The 14,902-nt window shown below is 39.0% G+C and overlaps 1 protein-coding gene across 1 annotated transcript; it reads left to right on the top strand.

Annotated features, from left to right (window-relative positions):
* Positions 1-339: 339 nt before the first annotated feature.
* LOC122913455 (olfactory receptor 8B8-like) lies at positions 340-7,318 on the top strand. The gene is given in 2 exon segments (XM_044260182.1): positions 340-1,266; positions 7,283-7,318. Coding segments are annotated over 2 exon segments (963 nt in total).
* The last annotated feature ends 7,584 nt before the right edge of the window (positions 7,319-14,902 follow it).

Here is a 14,902-nt window from a genome sequence, read left to right as displayed (position 1 = left end):
TAAATGAAATGAGAGAAGGTAATTCTCTCCTCATCCAATCTTCTCCCTTAACCTTTGGTTTTCACAGCAGTCCTGTTGGCATATGGAAGCACTGGCCTTCATACTGTAGGCCAGGTTTTGAATGTCTTTGCTTAAGCAGCTTATAAAGACTCTAATGAAGAAATGTCCATGTCACTAGATTTATGATAATGGTAAAGCAGATTCTGTGGGTCCAGGCTGGGCTAGTCTCAGACATTCCTAGTACAAACCTAATTCCTGTGAGAGGAGATATGGTGGGAAATGTTGAACTTTTCTCTGTGTAACTTTTTCTCCTATGTTCACAGATCCCCTTAGAGGAAAATGCCTCCTGAAAATGCTTCCTTTGTGACTGAATTCATTCTGGTGGGGCTAACAGACTTGCCATATTTCCAGCTTCCCCTGTTCTGCCTGTTTCTAGTCACCTACATGGTCACTGTGTTGGGAAATTTGGGTTTGGTGACCCTAATCAAGCTGAATGCACACCTGCACACCCCCATGTACTTTTTCCTTTTCAATTTGTCCTTCATAGACCTCTGTTATTCTTCTGTGTTTACACCCAAAATGCTGATTAACTTCCCATTGAAGAAGAATATTATCTCCTAGAGGGGATGCATGACCCAGCTTTATTTTTTGTGTGGTTTTGGTATTTCTGAATGTTATGTGCTGACATCAGTGGCCTATGATTGCTATGTGGCCATCTGTAACCCACTTTTATATAATGTTGCCATGTCCCCCAAAGTGTGTTTCATCCTTATGCTTGGTTCATACTTGGTGTCATTTTTGGAAGCCATGGCTCACACTGGATGCATGCTGAGACTGACCTTCTGTGATGCAAACACTATCAACCATTATTTGTGTGACATCCTCCCTCTACTCCAGCTCTATTACACGAGTACCTATGTCAATGAGCTGGTGGTTTTCACTGTGGCAGGCATCAATGTGATTGTGCCCAGTGTCACCATCTTTGTGTCTTATGGTTTCATCGTGTCCAGCATCCTGCGCATCAGCTCCACTGAGGGCAGGTCCAAAGCCTTCAGCACGTGCAGCTCCCACATAATTGCTGTTTCTCTCTTCTTTGGATCTGGTGCATTTATGAATCTTAAACCATCTTCTGCTGGGTCTGTGGATGAGGGGAAAATCTCTTCTATCTTTTATACCATTGCAGTTCCAATGATGAACCCCTTCATTTACAGCTTGAGAAACAAAGACATTAAACGTGCTGTGAAGAAAACTCTGAATCAGATACAGGTTTTTTTTTTTATAAAGGAGATTAGGAATACACCTATCTTTTTTTCCAATTTATTTATTTTCAGAAAAACATTATTCATTATTTTTTCACCACACCCAGTGCTCCATGCAATCCGTGCCCTCTATAATACCCACCACCTGGTACCCCAACCTCCCACCCCCCCGCCACTTCAAACCCCTCAGACTGTTTTTCAGAGTCCATAGTCTCTCGAAGTTCACCTCCCCTTCCAATTTACCCAAATTCCCTACTCATCTCTGATGCCCCTTGTCCTCCATGCTATTTGTTATGCTCCCAAATAAGTGAAACCATATGATAATTGACTCTCTCTGCTTGACTTATTTCACTCAGCATAATCTCTTCCAGTCCCGTCCATGTTGCTACAAAAGTTGGGTATTCATCCTTTCACTACTATTCATCCTTATACACTACTCCATAGTGTATATGGACCACATCTTCCTTATCCATTCATCCGTTGAAGGGCATCTTGGTTCTTTCCATAGTTTGGCGACTGTGGCCATTGCTGCTATAAACATTGGGGTACAGATGGCCCTTCTTTTCACGACATCTGTGTCTTTGGGGTAAATACACAGGAGTGCAATTGCAGGGTCATAGGGAAGCTCTATTTTTAATTTCTTGAGGAATCTCCACACTGTTCTCCAAAAAGGCTGCACCAACTTGCATTCCCACCAACAGTATAAGAGGGTTCCCCTTTCTCCACATCCTCTCCAACACATGCTGTTTCCTGTTTTGTTAATTTTGGCCATTCTAACTGGTGTAAGGTGATATCTCAATGTGGTTTTAATTTGAATCTCCCTGAGGGCTAATGATGATGAGCATTTTTTCATGTGTCTGATAGCCATTTGTATGTCTTGATTGGAGAAGTATCTGTTCATATCTTCTGCCCATTTTTTGATGTGTTTGTCTGTTTCGTGTGGGTTGAGTTTGAGGAGTTCATTATAGATCCTGGATATCAACCTTTTATCTGTACTGTCATTTGCAAATATGTTCTCCCATTCCGTGGGTTGCCTCTTTGTTTTTTTGACTGTTTCCTTTGCTGTGCAGAAGCTTTTGATTTTGATGAAGTCCCAGAAGTTTATTTTCGCTTTTGTTTCCTTTGCCTTTGGAGACGTATCTTGAAAGAAGTTGCTGTGGCTGATATCGAAGAGATTACTGCCTATGTTCTCCTCTAGGATTCGGATGGATTCCTGTCTCACGTTGAGGTCTTTTATCCATTTTGAGTTGATCTTTGTGTACGGTGTAAGAGAATGGTCGAGTTTCATTCTTCTACATATAGCTGTCCAGTTTTCCCAGCACCATTTATTGAAGAGACTGTCTTTTTTCCACTGTATATTTTTTCCTGTTTTGTCAAAGATTAATTGACCATAGAGTTGAGGGTCCATATCTGGGCTCTCTACTCTGTTCCACTAGCCTATGTGTCTGTTTTTATGCCAGTACCATGCTGTCTTGGTGATCACAGCTTTGTAATAAAGCTTGAAATCAGGTAAGGTGATGCCGCCAGCTTTATTTTTGTTTTTCAACATTTCCTTAGCGATTCGGGGTCTCTTCTGATTCCATACAAATTTTAGGATGATTTGCTCCAGCTCTTTGAAGAATGCCGGTGGAATTTTGATCGGAATGGCATTAAAAGTATAGATTGCTCTAGGCAGTATAGACATTTTAACAATGTTTATTCTTCCGATCCAAGAGCATGGAATGGTCTTCCATCTATTTGTGTCTTCTTCAATTTCTTTCATGAGTGTTCTGTAGTTCCTCAAGTACAGAATCTTTACCTCTTTAGTTAGGTTTATTCCCAGGTATCTTATGGTTCTTGGTGCTATAGTAAATGGAATCGATTCTCTAATTTCCCTTTCTGCCATCCAAGTACTAACCAGGCCCGACCCTGCTTAGCTTCCGAGATCAGACGAGATCGGGCGCGTTCAGGGTGGTATGGCCGTAGACTAATTTCCCTTTCTGTATTTTCATTGTTAGTGTATAAGAAAGCCACTGAGACCGAGACCGGCAAGGCTTAAAAGAGTATGCAACCACCAAGACGACACTGCAGGAAATATTAAGGGGGGTTCTATAAAAGAGGAAAAAATCCCAAGAATAGCATTGAACAGAAATATAGAGACAATCTACAGAAAGAAAGACTTCAAAGGTAACTCGATGTCAATAAAAACGTATCTATCAATAATCACTCTCAATGTGAATGGCCTAAATGCACCCATAAAATGGCACAGGGTTGCAGATTGGATAAAACGACAGGACCCATCCATATGCTGTCTACAAGAGACCCATTTTGAACCTAAGGATACACTCAGACTGAAAGTGAAGGGGTGGAGAAGCATCTTTCATGCCAATGGGACTCAAAAGAAGGCTGGGGTAGCGATTCTCAAATCAGATAAATTAGATAAACTAAAGACTGGAGTCAGAGATACAGAAGGACATTACATAATCCTTAAAGGGACTATCCACCAAGATGATCTAACAATCGTAAATATCTATGCTCCCAATATGGGAGCAGCCAATTACTTAAGAAAACTGTTAATCAAGATAAAGAGTCATATTGATATGAATAAACTAATCGTAGGAGATCTTAACACGCCTCTTTCAGAATTAGACAGATCATCGAAGCAGAAAATCAATAAAGAAACAAGAGCATTGAATGACACATTGGACCAGATGGACCTCATAGATATATACAGAACATTCCACCCTAAAACAGCAGAATACTCATTCTTCTCAAGTGCACACGGAACCTTCTCCAGAATAGACCACATACGGGGTCACAAATCAGGACTCAGCCGATACCAAAAGACTGAGATTATTCCCTGCATATTCTCAGATCACAATGCTTTGAAACTGGAGCTCAATCACAAGGAAAAGTTCCGAAGGAACTCAAACACCTGGAAGCTAAAGACCACCTTGCTTAAGAATGCTTGGATCAACCAGGAGATCAAAGAAGAACTGAAACAATTCATGGAAACCAATGAGAATGAAGACACTTCGGTCCAAAACCTATGGGATACAGCAAAGGCGGTCCTAAGGGGAAAATATATAGCCATCCAAGCCTCGCTCAAAAAAATTGAAAAATCCAGAACACACCAGCTGTCTCTACACCTTAAAGAACTGGAGGATCAACAACAAATCAAACCAACTCCACACATAAGAAGGGAAATCATCAAGATTAGAGCTGAGATCAATGAGGGAGAAACCAGAGATACAGTAGAACGTATCAATGAAACTAGAAGCTGGTTTTTTGAAAGAATCAATAAGATCGATAAGCCACTGGCTACAGTAATCCGAAAGAAAAGAGAGAAATCCCAAATTCATAAAATTATGAATGAAAAGGGAGAGATCACAGCTAACACCAAGGAAGGAAGTAGAAACAATCATCAGAAGTTATTATCAACAGGTATATGCCAATAAGCTTAGCAACCTAGATGAAATGGATGCATTCCTGGAAAAATATAAACTACCAACATTGAGCCAGGAAGAAATCGACAACCTGAATAGACCGATATCTAATAACGAGATTGAATCAGTGATCAAAAACCTCCCAAAAGACAAGAGCCCAGGACCTGACGGATTCCCTGGGGAATTCTACCAAACCTTCCAAGAAGAAATAACACCTATTCTCCTGAAGCTGTTTCAAAAAATTGAAGCAGAAGGAAAACTTCCAGACTCTTTCTATGAAGCCAGCATTACCCTGATCCCCAAACCAGGCAAGGACCCTACCAAAAAGGAGAATTTCAGACCAATATCTTTTTTTTTTAAGATTTTATTTATTTATTTGACAGAGAGAGATTACAGGTAGGCAGAGAGGCAGGCAGAGAGAGAGAGGAGGAAGCAGGCTCCCTGCTGAGCAGAGAGCCCGATGCGGGACTCGATCCAGGGACCCTGAGATCATGACCTGAGCCGAAAGCAGCAGCTTAACCCATTGAGCCACCCAGGTTCCCTGAATCAGATACAGTTTTGACGAGAAACAGTGTCTGTCCGTTTAGTTAATTATACACAGGGGGATTCTGTGTGTTTAAATAAATAATTTCAGTGGCATTCTTCCTGGCCTTTTTCCCCAATATGGTAAAAGAAGTTTGAGTCTCACAATATATTTTTAGCCTTTATGATGTAGGTCTTCTTTGCCTCACCAATACCACAATATCTTCTCCATGTTTTTGTTCTATTTACTAATAGCATTAGGTAAGTAAAATGTTGTCTCTTTTTCCTATTTTCATTTTGAACTTGTTTTTTCCTCTGGAACATGATGAATTGTTTTTAAAGCATCGAAATAGGTAACACTACTATGTGAAATTGTATTATTGGGTGTGTTCTTATCTGCCACTTGGTATTAGAATATGTGTTAGATACTCTGTACTCCCATTTTCCATCCTCTAATTGGGAAGAATATCTCCACTTTAAATGCTATATGTTGAAGATTCCATAAGGACAATAAAATTTAATGCATATGCATGTGTCAGATAACAAGAATTTTTTTTGGTAGACTTTTCTTTTTACCTTTGTACAGTCAAACCAACACATAGCTGATCAGAAAAAAATATTTTCATTGTATGGCTGGGTAAGTGAAGCTCAGAGTAGTTAGATTTACCTAAAGTCGCACAGCTTTAAAAAGTAAGAATTTAGACTAAATGATTAGCCTTTAACTTCAAGTCTTCTACTCTTTTTAGTCTATTTTGCTTTACTTTATTATTATTATTATTATTTTAGTTTCAAGTTTTTATTTAAATTGGTTAGTTAGCATACAGTGTCTTGTTAGTTTCAGGTGTAGAATTTCATGATTTAGCACACACATCCAACACCCAGTACTCATCACAGGTAGTTCCTTCCTTAATCAACATCTCCCATTTAACCTATTTCCCTGCCTACTTGTCCTCTAACAACCTGTTTGTTGTAGTTAGTCAAAAATATGTTTTATGGTTTGCCTCTCTTCCCTCCACCACATTCATTTGTTTTGTTTTTCAAATTTCACGTATGAGTGAAATCATCTGGTATTTGTCTTTCTCTCATTGACTTATGTCACTTAACATAATATCTCTAGCTCCATGCATGTCTTGGCAAAGGTCAAGATTTCATTCTTTTTTTTTTTTAGGATACTTTTTTTAAAATTTATTTTTTATTTTCAGCATAACAGTATTCATTATTTTTGCACCCCACCCAGTGCTCCATGCAATCCGTGCCCTCTATAATACCCCCCACCTGGTACCCCAACCTCCCACCCCCCGCCCCTTCAAAACCCTCAGATTGTTTTTCACAGTCCATAGTCTCTCATGGTTCACCTCCCCTTCCAATTTCCCCCAACTCCCTTCTACTCTCTATCTCCCCATGTCCTCCATGCTATTTGTTATGCTCCACAAATAAGTGAAACCATATGATAATTGACTCTCTCTGCTTGACTTATTTCACTCAGCACAATCTCTTCCAGTTCCATCCATGTTACTACAAAAGTTGGGTGTTCGTCCTTTCTGATGGAGGCATCAGAAAGATTTCATTCTTTTTATGGCTAATATTTGTGTGTGTGTGTGTGTGTGTGTGTGTGTTCCTCTCTATCGTCATCCTCACCAACATCTGTTGTTTCCTCTGTTGATTTTATCCATTCTGACAGGTGTGAGGTGATAGTTCATTATAGTTTTGATTTGTATTTCCCTGATGATGAGTGATGTTGAACTTTTCCTGTGTCTGCTAGTCATCTGTATGTCTTCTTTGGAAAAATGGATACTGTTTAACTGAACTTTATAGAACACCTGTCAAGGAATTTAATTGGCTAAAGAAACCCAATTTTGACAATTTGTTTTCTGGTATAAGGTACTGGATTATTTTTATTTTGAGAAATCACAAAAAGATGGCTACTTCAAAAATCCTTCGTCCTTAATCAGGTGACAATTTAAATATTTCTAACTTTAATAATATTTACTACTTTATTTTTTTTCTAATTACCACCCAAGATTTAGGTATTGTTAAATTTAGCGTAACTGGTGTGTTGGCTTGTTTTTGTTTTAGATGCTTGATATCACTAAAACCTTGACTATGATTTAAAATTTATGTTTAAAAACAATTTATTTTTAATTGAAGTATAATTGATATATAATATTCTATTAGTTTCATGCATAGAACATAGTGACATTTACATGCACTATCAAATGCTTTTCATGATAAATTTAGTTGCCATCTATTACCATGAGTCGCTGACTTATAGTTTTAAGTGACCTCTCAGAGGACATCTCCTGGCCTCCATATCAACATGCTTGATTTTCCTTTAACAAATTCCATTTATATAAAATAGTTGATTCGGGTTGTAGTTTTTGTTTGTTTATTTTACTTGCTGTCTGGTTTTTTTTTTTCCAATTTATTTATTTTCAGAAAAACAGTATTCATTATTTTTTCACCACACCCAGTGCTCCATGCAAGCTGTGCCCTCTATAATACCCACCACCTGGTACCCCAACCTCCCACCCCCCCACCACTTCAAACCCCTCAGATTGTTTTTCAGAGTCCATAGTCTCTCATGGCTCATCTCCCCTTCCAATTTACCCAAAAGCACATACCTTCCTATTCTCCTGAAACTGTTCCAAAAAATAGAAATGGAAGGAAAACTCCCAAACTCATTTTATGAGGCCAGCATCACCTTGATCCCAAAACCAGACAAGGATCCCATCAAAAAAGAGAGCTATAGACCAATATCCTTGATGAACATAGATGCGAAAATTCTCAACAAAATACTAGCCAATAGGATTCAACAGTACATTAAAAGGATTATTCACCACGACCAAGTGGGATTTATCCCTGGGCTGCAAGGTTGGTTCAACATCTGCTAATCAGTCAATGTGATACAACACATCAATAAAAGAAAGAACAAGAACCATATGATACTCTCAATAGATGCTGAAAAAGCATTTGACAAAGTACAGCATCCCTTCCTGATCAAAACCCTTCAAAGTGTAGGGATAGAGAGCACATACCTCAATATCGTCAAAGCCATCTATGAAAAACCCACCGCAAATATCATTCTCAATGGAGAAAAACTGAAAGCTTTTCCACTAAGGTCAGGAACACGGCAGGGATGTCCATTATCACCACTGCTATTCAACATAGTACTAGAAGTCCTAGCCTCAGCAATCAGACAACAAAAGGAAATCAAAGGCATCCAAATCGGCAAAGTAGAAGTCAAATTATCACTCTTCGCAGATGATATGATACTCTATGTGGAAAACCCAAAAGACTCCACTCCAAAACTGCTAGAACTTATACAGGAATTCAGTAAAGTGTCAGGATATAAGATAAATGCACAGAATTCAGTTGCATTTCTCTACACCAACAACAAGACAGAAGAAAGAGAAATTAAGGAGTCAATCCCATTTACAATTGCACCCCAAACCATAAGATACCTAGGAATAAACCTAACCAAAGAGGCTAAGAATCTATAGTCAGAAAACTATAAAGTACTCATGAAAGAAATTGAGGAAGACACAAAGAAATGGAAAAATGTTCCATGCTCCTGGATTGGAAGAATAAATATTGTGAAAATGTCTATGCTACCTAAAGCAATCTACACATTTAATGCAATTCCTATCAAAGTACCATCCATCTTTTTCAAAGAAATGGAACAAATAATTTTAAAATTTATATGGAACCAGAAAAGTCCTCGAATAGCCAAAGGGATATTGAAAAACAAAGCCAAAGTTGGTGGCATCACAATTCCGGACTTCAAGCTTTATTACAAAGCTGTCATCATCAAGACAGCATGGTACTGGCACAAAAACAGACACATAGACCAATGGAAGAGAATAGAGAGCCCAGAAATAGACCCTCAACTCTATGGTCAACTAATCTTCGACAAAGCAGGAAAGAATGTCCAATGGAAAAAAGACAGCCTCTTCAATAAATGGTGTTGGGAAAATTGGACAGCCACGTGCAGAAAAATGAAATTGGACCATTTCCTTACACCACACACAAAAGTAGACTCAAAATGGATGAAGGACCTCAATGTGAGAAAGGAATCCATCAAAATCCTTGAGGAGAACGCAGGCAGCAACCTCTTGGACCTCAGCCGCAGCAACATCTTCCTAGGAACATCGCCAAAGGCAAGGGAAGCAAGGGCAAAAATGAACTTTTGGGATTTCATCAAAATCAAAAGCTTTTGCACAGCAAAGGAAACAGTTAACAAAACCAAAAGACAACTGACAGAATGGGAGAAGATATTTGCAAACGACATATCAGATAAAGGACTAGTGTCCAAAATCTATAAAGAACTTAGCAAACTCAACACCCAAAGAACAAATAATCCAATCAAGAAATGGGCAGAGGACATGAACAGACGTTTCTGCAAAGAAGACATCCAGATGGCCAACAGATACATGAAAAAGTGCTCCATATCACTCGGCATCAGGGCAATACAAATCAAAACCACAATGAGATATCACCTCACACCAGTCAGAATGGCTAAAATCAACAGGTCAGGAAATGACAGATGCTGGCGAGGATGCGGAGAAAGGGGAACCCTCCTACACTGTTGGTGGGAATGCAAGCTGGTGCAACCACTCTGGAAAACAGCATGGAGGTTCCTCAAAATGTTGAAAATAGAACTGCCCTATGACCCAGCAATTGCACTACTGGGAATTTACCCTAAAGATACAAACGTAGTGATCCAAAGGGGCACGTGCAGCCGAATGTTTATAGCAGCAATGTCCACAATAACCAAAATGGAAAGAACCTAGATGTCCATCAACAGATGAATGGATCAAGAAGATGTGGTATATATACACAATGGAATACTATGCAGCCATCAAAAGAAACGAACTCTTGCCATTTGCGACAACATGGATGGAACTAGAGCGTATCATGCTTAGCGAAATAAGTCAAGCGGAGAAAGACAACTATCATATGATCTCCCTGATATGAGGGAGTGGTGATGCAACATGGGGGCTTAAGTGGGTAGGAGAAGAATCCATGAAACAAATGGGATAGGGAGGGAGACAAACCATAAGTGACTCTTAATCTCACGAAACAAACTGTGTTTTTTTTTTTTATTACATTATGTTAGTCACCATACAGTACATCATTAATTTTTGATGTAGTGTTCCAAGATTCATTGTTTGCATATAATGCCCAGTGCTCCATGCAATATATGCCCTCCTTAACACCCATTACCGGGCTCACCCATCCCCACCAAAACCCTCAGTTTTTTTCCCCAGAGTCCATCGTCTGTCATGGTTTGTCTCCTGCTCCGATTTTCCCCCTTCATTTTTCCCCTCCTTTTCCTAATGTCCTCCATGCTATTTCTTATGTTCCACAAGTAAGTGAAACCATATGATAATTATCTTTCTCTGTTTGGCTTATGTTACTTAGCATAATCTCCTCCAGTCCCATCCACATTGATGCAGATGGTGAAATTCATCCTTTCTGATGGCTGAGTAATATTCCACCATATTTGTGGACTGCATCTTCTTTATCCATTCATCTGTTGAAGAGCATCTTGGCTCTTTCCACAGTTTGGGCATTGTGGAGATTGCTGCATTGAACATTGGGGTTGCTGTCTGTTTTGATGAAATTGTTTTGCTTATTGAAAAAAGTGTGTCAATAAGTAAATGATATATGCTGATATTTAGGAACAGCTATAGACATTGCAAAGATGCATCCATTTTGTTATATATTTTATCACTCTTTGCGCTACCTAATAATATATGTTAACTTTGGTCACTCGAGTACCTTTCATTTGAGAAGCCTCAAAATATGGAGTCAATCTTCTTAATTTTCATAAAAAGACTTTTAGAAATGTTTATTTTTTATTGAAGAGAGGATAATCTACCTTTTGCACTAAATTCCATTTTTCAGATTATTTGGAGGAAAAGTTCATTAAAATTGTTATAAAAGTTATAAAGACAGTTTATTAAAGTTAAGATTTGAGAAGTTTTTGTAAAAGCAACTTAGCTGGGGCACCTGGGTGGTTCGGTGGGTTAAGCCTCTGCCTTCAGCTCAGGTTATGATCCCGGGCTCCTGGGATCGAGCCCCACATCAGATTCTGCTCAGCAAGGAGACTGTTTTTCCTTCTCCCTGCCACTTCCCTCGTTTGTGTTCTCTGTGTTCCTCTGCCAAATAAATAAAAAATCTTTAAAAAATAGGCAACTTAGGTGACAGCTTTCTGATGAGTAGTTTAAGAACTGTGCATGTATTGCGACTTCTTTTAAAAAAAGGAGAACCATACAAATTTTAGGATTATTTGCGTGCTCACTTCGGCAGCACATATACTAAAAATAGGATTATTTGCTCCAGCTCTTTGAAGAATGCTGGTGGAATTTTGATTGGAATGGCATTAAAAGTATAGATTGCTCTAGGCAGTATAGACATTTTAACAATGTTTATTCTTCCGATCCAAGAGCATGGAATGGTCTTCCATCTATTTGTGTCTTCTTCAATTTCTTTCATGAGTGTTCTGTAGTTCCTCAAGTACAGATCCTTTACCTCTTTGGTTAGGTTTATTCCCAGGTATCTTATGGTTTTTGGTGCTATAGTAAATGGAATCAATTCTCTAATTTCCCTTTCTGTATTTTCATTGTTAGTGTATTAGAAAGCCACTGATTTCTGCACATTGACTTTGTATCCTGCCACGTTGCTGAGTTGCTGTATGAGTTCTAGTAGTTTGGGGGTGGAGTCTTTTGGGTTTTCCACATAAAGAATCATGTCATCTGCAAAGAGAGAGAGTTTGACTTCTTCATTACCAATTTGGATACCTTTTATTTCTCTCTGTTGTCTGATTGCTGTTGCTAGGACTTCTAATACTATGTTGAACAAGAGTGGTGAAAGTGGGCATCCTTGTCTTTTTCCTGATCTCAATGGGAAGGCTGCAAGCTTTTTCCCATTGGGATGATATTTGCTGTGGGTCTTTCATAGATAGATTTGTATGGAATCAGAAGAGACCCCGAATCGCTAAGGAAATGTTGAAAAACAAAAATAAAGCTGGCGGCATCACCTTACCTGATTTCAAGCTTTATTACAAAGCTGTGATCACCAAGACAGCATGGTACTGACATAAAAACAGACGCAAAGACCAGTGGAACAGAGTAGAGAGCCCTGATATGGACCCTCAACTCTATGGTCAATTAATCTTTGACAAAACAGGAAAAAATATACAGTGGAAAAAAGACAGTCTCTTCAATAAATGGTTCTGGGAAAACTGGACAGCTATATGTAGAAGAATGAAACTCGACCATTCTCTTACACCGTACACAAAGATCAACTCAAAATGGATAAAAGACCTCAACGTGAGACAGGAATCCATCCGAATCCTAGAGGAGAACATAGGCAGTAATCTCTTCGATATCAGCCACAGCAACTTCTTTCAAGATACGTCTCCAAAGGCAAAGGAAACAAAAGCGAAAATAAACTTCTGGGACTTCATCAAAATCAAAAGCTTCTGCACAGCAAAGGAAACAGTCAAAAAAACAAAGAGGCAACCCACGGAATGGGAGAACATATTTGCAAATGACAGTACAGATAAAAGGTTGATATCCAGGATCTACAATGAACTCCTCAAACTCAACACACATGAAACAGGCAAACATATCAAAAAATGGGCAGAAGATATGAACAGAAACTTCTCCAATCAAGACATACAAATGGCTATCAGATACATGAAAAAATGTTCATCATCATTAGCCCTCAGGGAGATTAAAATTAAAACCACATTGAAATATCACCTTACACCAGTTAGAATGGCCAAAATTAACAAAACAGGAAACAGCATGTGTTGGAGAGGATGTGGAGAAAGGGGAATCCTCTTCCACTGTTGGTGGGAATGCAAGTTGGTGCAGCCTCTTTGGAGAACTGTGTGGAGATTCCTCAAGAAATTAAAAATAGAGCTTCCCTATGACCCTGCAATTGCACTCCTGTGTATTTACCCCAAAGATACAGATGTAGTGAAAAGAAGGGCCATCAGTACCCCAATGTTTATAGCAGGAATGGCCACAGTCGCCAAACTATGGAAAGAACCAAGATGCCCTTCAACGGACGAATGGATAAGGAAGATGTGGTCCATATGCACTATGGAGTATTATGCCTCCATCAGAAAGGATGAATACTCAACTTTTGTAGCAACATGGACGGGACTGGAAGAGATTATGCTGAGTGAAATCAGTCAAGCAGAGAGAGTCAATGATCATATGGTTTCACTTATTTGTGGAGCATAACAAATAGCATGGAGGACAAGGGGTGTTAGAGAGGAGAAGGGAGTTGGGGTAAATTGGATGGGGAGGTGAACCACGAGAGACTATGGACTCTGAAAAACAATCTGAGGGGTTTGAAGTGGTGGGGGGGGTGGGAGGTTGGGGTACCAGGTGGTGGCTATTATAGAGGGCACGGATTGCATGGAGCACTGCGTGTGGTGAAAAAATAATGAATACTGTTTTTCTAAAAATAAATAAATTGGAAAAACATAAATAAATAAAAATGGAAAAAAAAAAAAAAAGGAGAACCAAGTCAGGTGGTTTACAAACACTGCATAGTTATCCCTTATGGTTTTTGCTTTTTTTGTCCTATGTGAATAGCCAAAAAAGAAGCTTTGAGAAGTATGAGTCTGTTGAAATTGTCACAGCTAGGAGTCAAGCAGGGAAATCACGTGATTTGTTTGTACCTATGTCCTAGGACAGAGCTGTCTGAATCAGTATGAAAGCTTGGACTTTCTGGGAAATAACAGAAAATGATTCTCCTACTTCAGGACCAGAATCAAAGTTGAATTACATTCTGAATTTGTTTTGTGTAAACTTTGTGTAAGTGAGCTAATAGTGTTGTTCAGACCAGATTTGGAATGCGCATGATCAGGGTTCACTGAGGTTCAGGAGTCATGAAAAACAGAAGTACAAGGGGTTCTGAGTTCCATGTCCTTTTAATTGCTGAACCCCTAAATTTTTGAACCTCATTCTCCATGTCTTCTGACACTGTCTCCTTAAACTCACACACACAGGCATACACACACCCCTACACACAGTTTTCAAGTTATATTGTATGAGATATTTTATGAGATCACTGCCTAACATTGATTGGATGATATGCAACCCACTTTCAGGTAGATGGTTCCAGCTCCAGATGAAGGGTTGAGCAGGAAATACTTGCTGAATCTAGGAAAAGGAGATAGTTTATTGCTTTAATCAGTTGTTTGTTTGTGAAAACACACATGCATATGCACACACATACATACTAACACACACATGCATATTCACTTTCAAGCACACACGGCATTTTGTACCTCTGAGTACCTAGCAATGTGTGGCATTGGAGTTTATGTCACAAATATAAATAAGGCAGAGGAAGGGAAAGATATAGAAGTAGATTTTCTTAATGCGACAGAGTATATAGATTCTAAGATAAACCTTATGTAGTCAAAATTTCTTCTTAAAATTGATTTTATTGAATTGTCAATGCTGGGGGAGAGACATGGTGTTTTTCCCCGAGTGTGGCATACTTGGCTTTTGTCTCATGCATTGGGACATTCCACTGTCTTATCAGCTGACCAGCAGGTGAAGTAGCTGGTTTATCTGCAGGGCTTAGTTGTATTAAAGGTATAGATTTAAACATGAAAATCATACTCAGTATGAAGTTTTACTTTCTGAGAGAGAGACTCTCATCTTC

Source organism: Neovison vison, chromosome 7 (genome assembly GCF_020171115.1).
Source record: "Neovison vison isolate M4711 chromosome 7, ASM_NN_V1, whole genome shotgun sequence".
In the NCBI taxonomy this organism is placed as follows: Eukaryota; Metazoa; Chordata; class Mammalia; order Carnivora; family Mustelidae; genus Neogale; species Neogale vison.
This window is presented reverse-complemented; position numbering and strand designations above follow the sequence as displayed.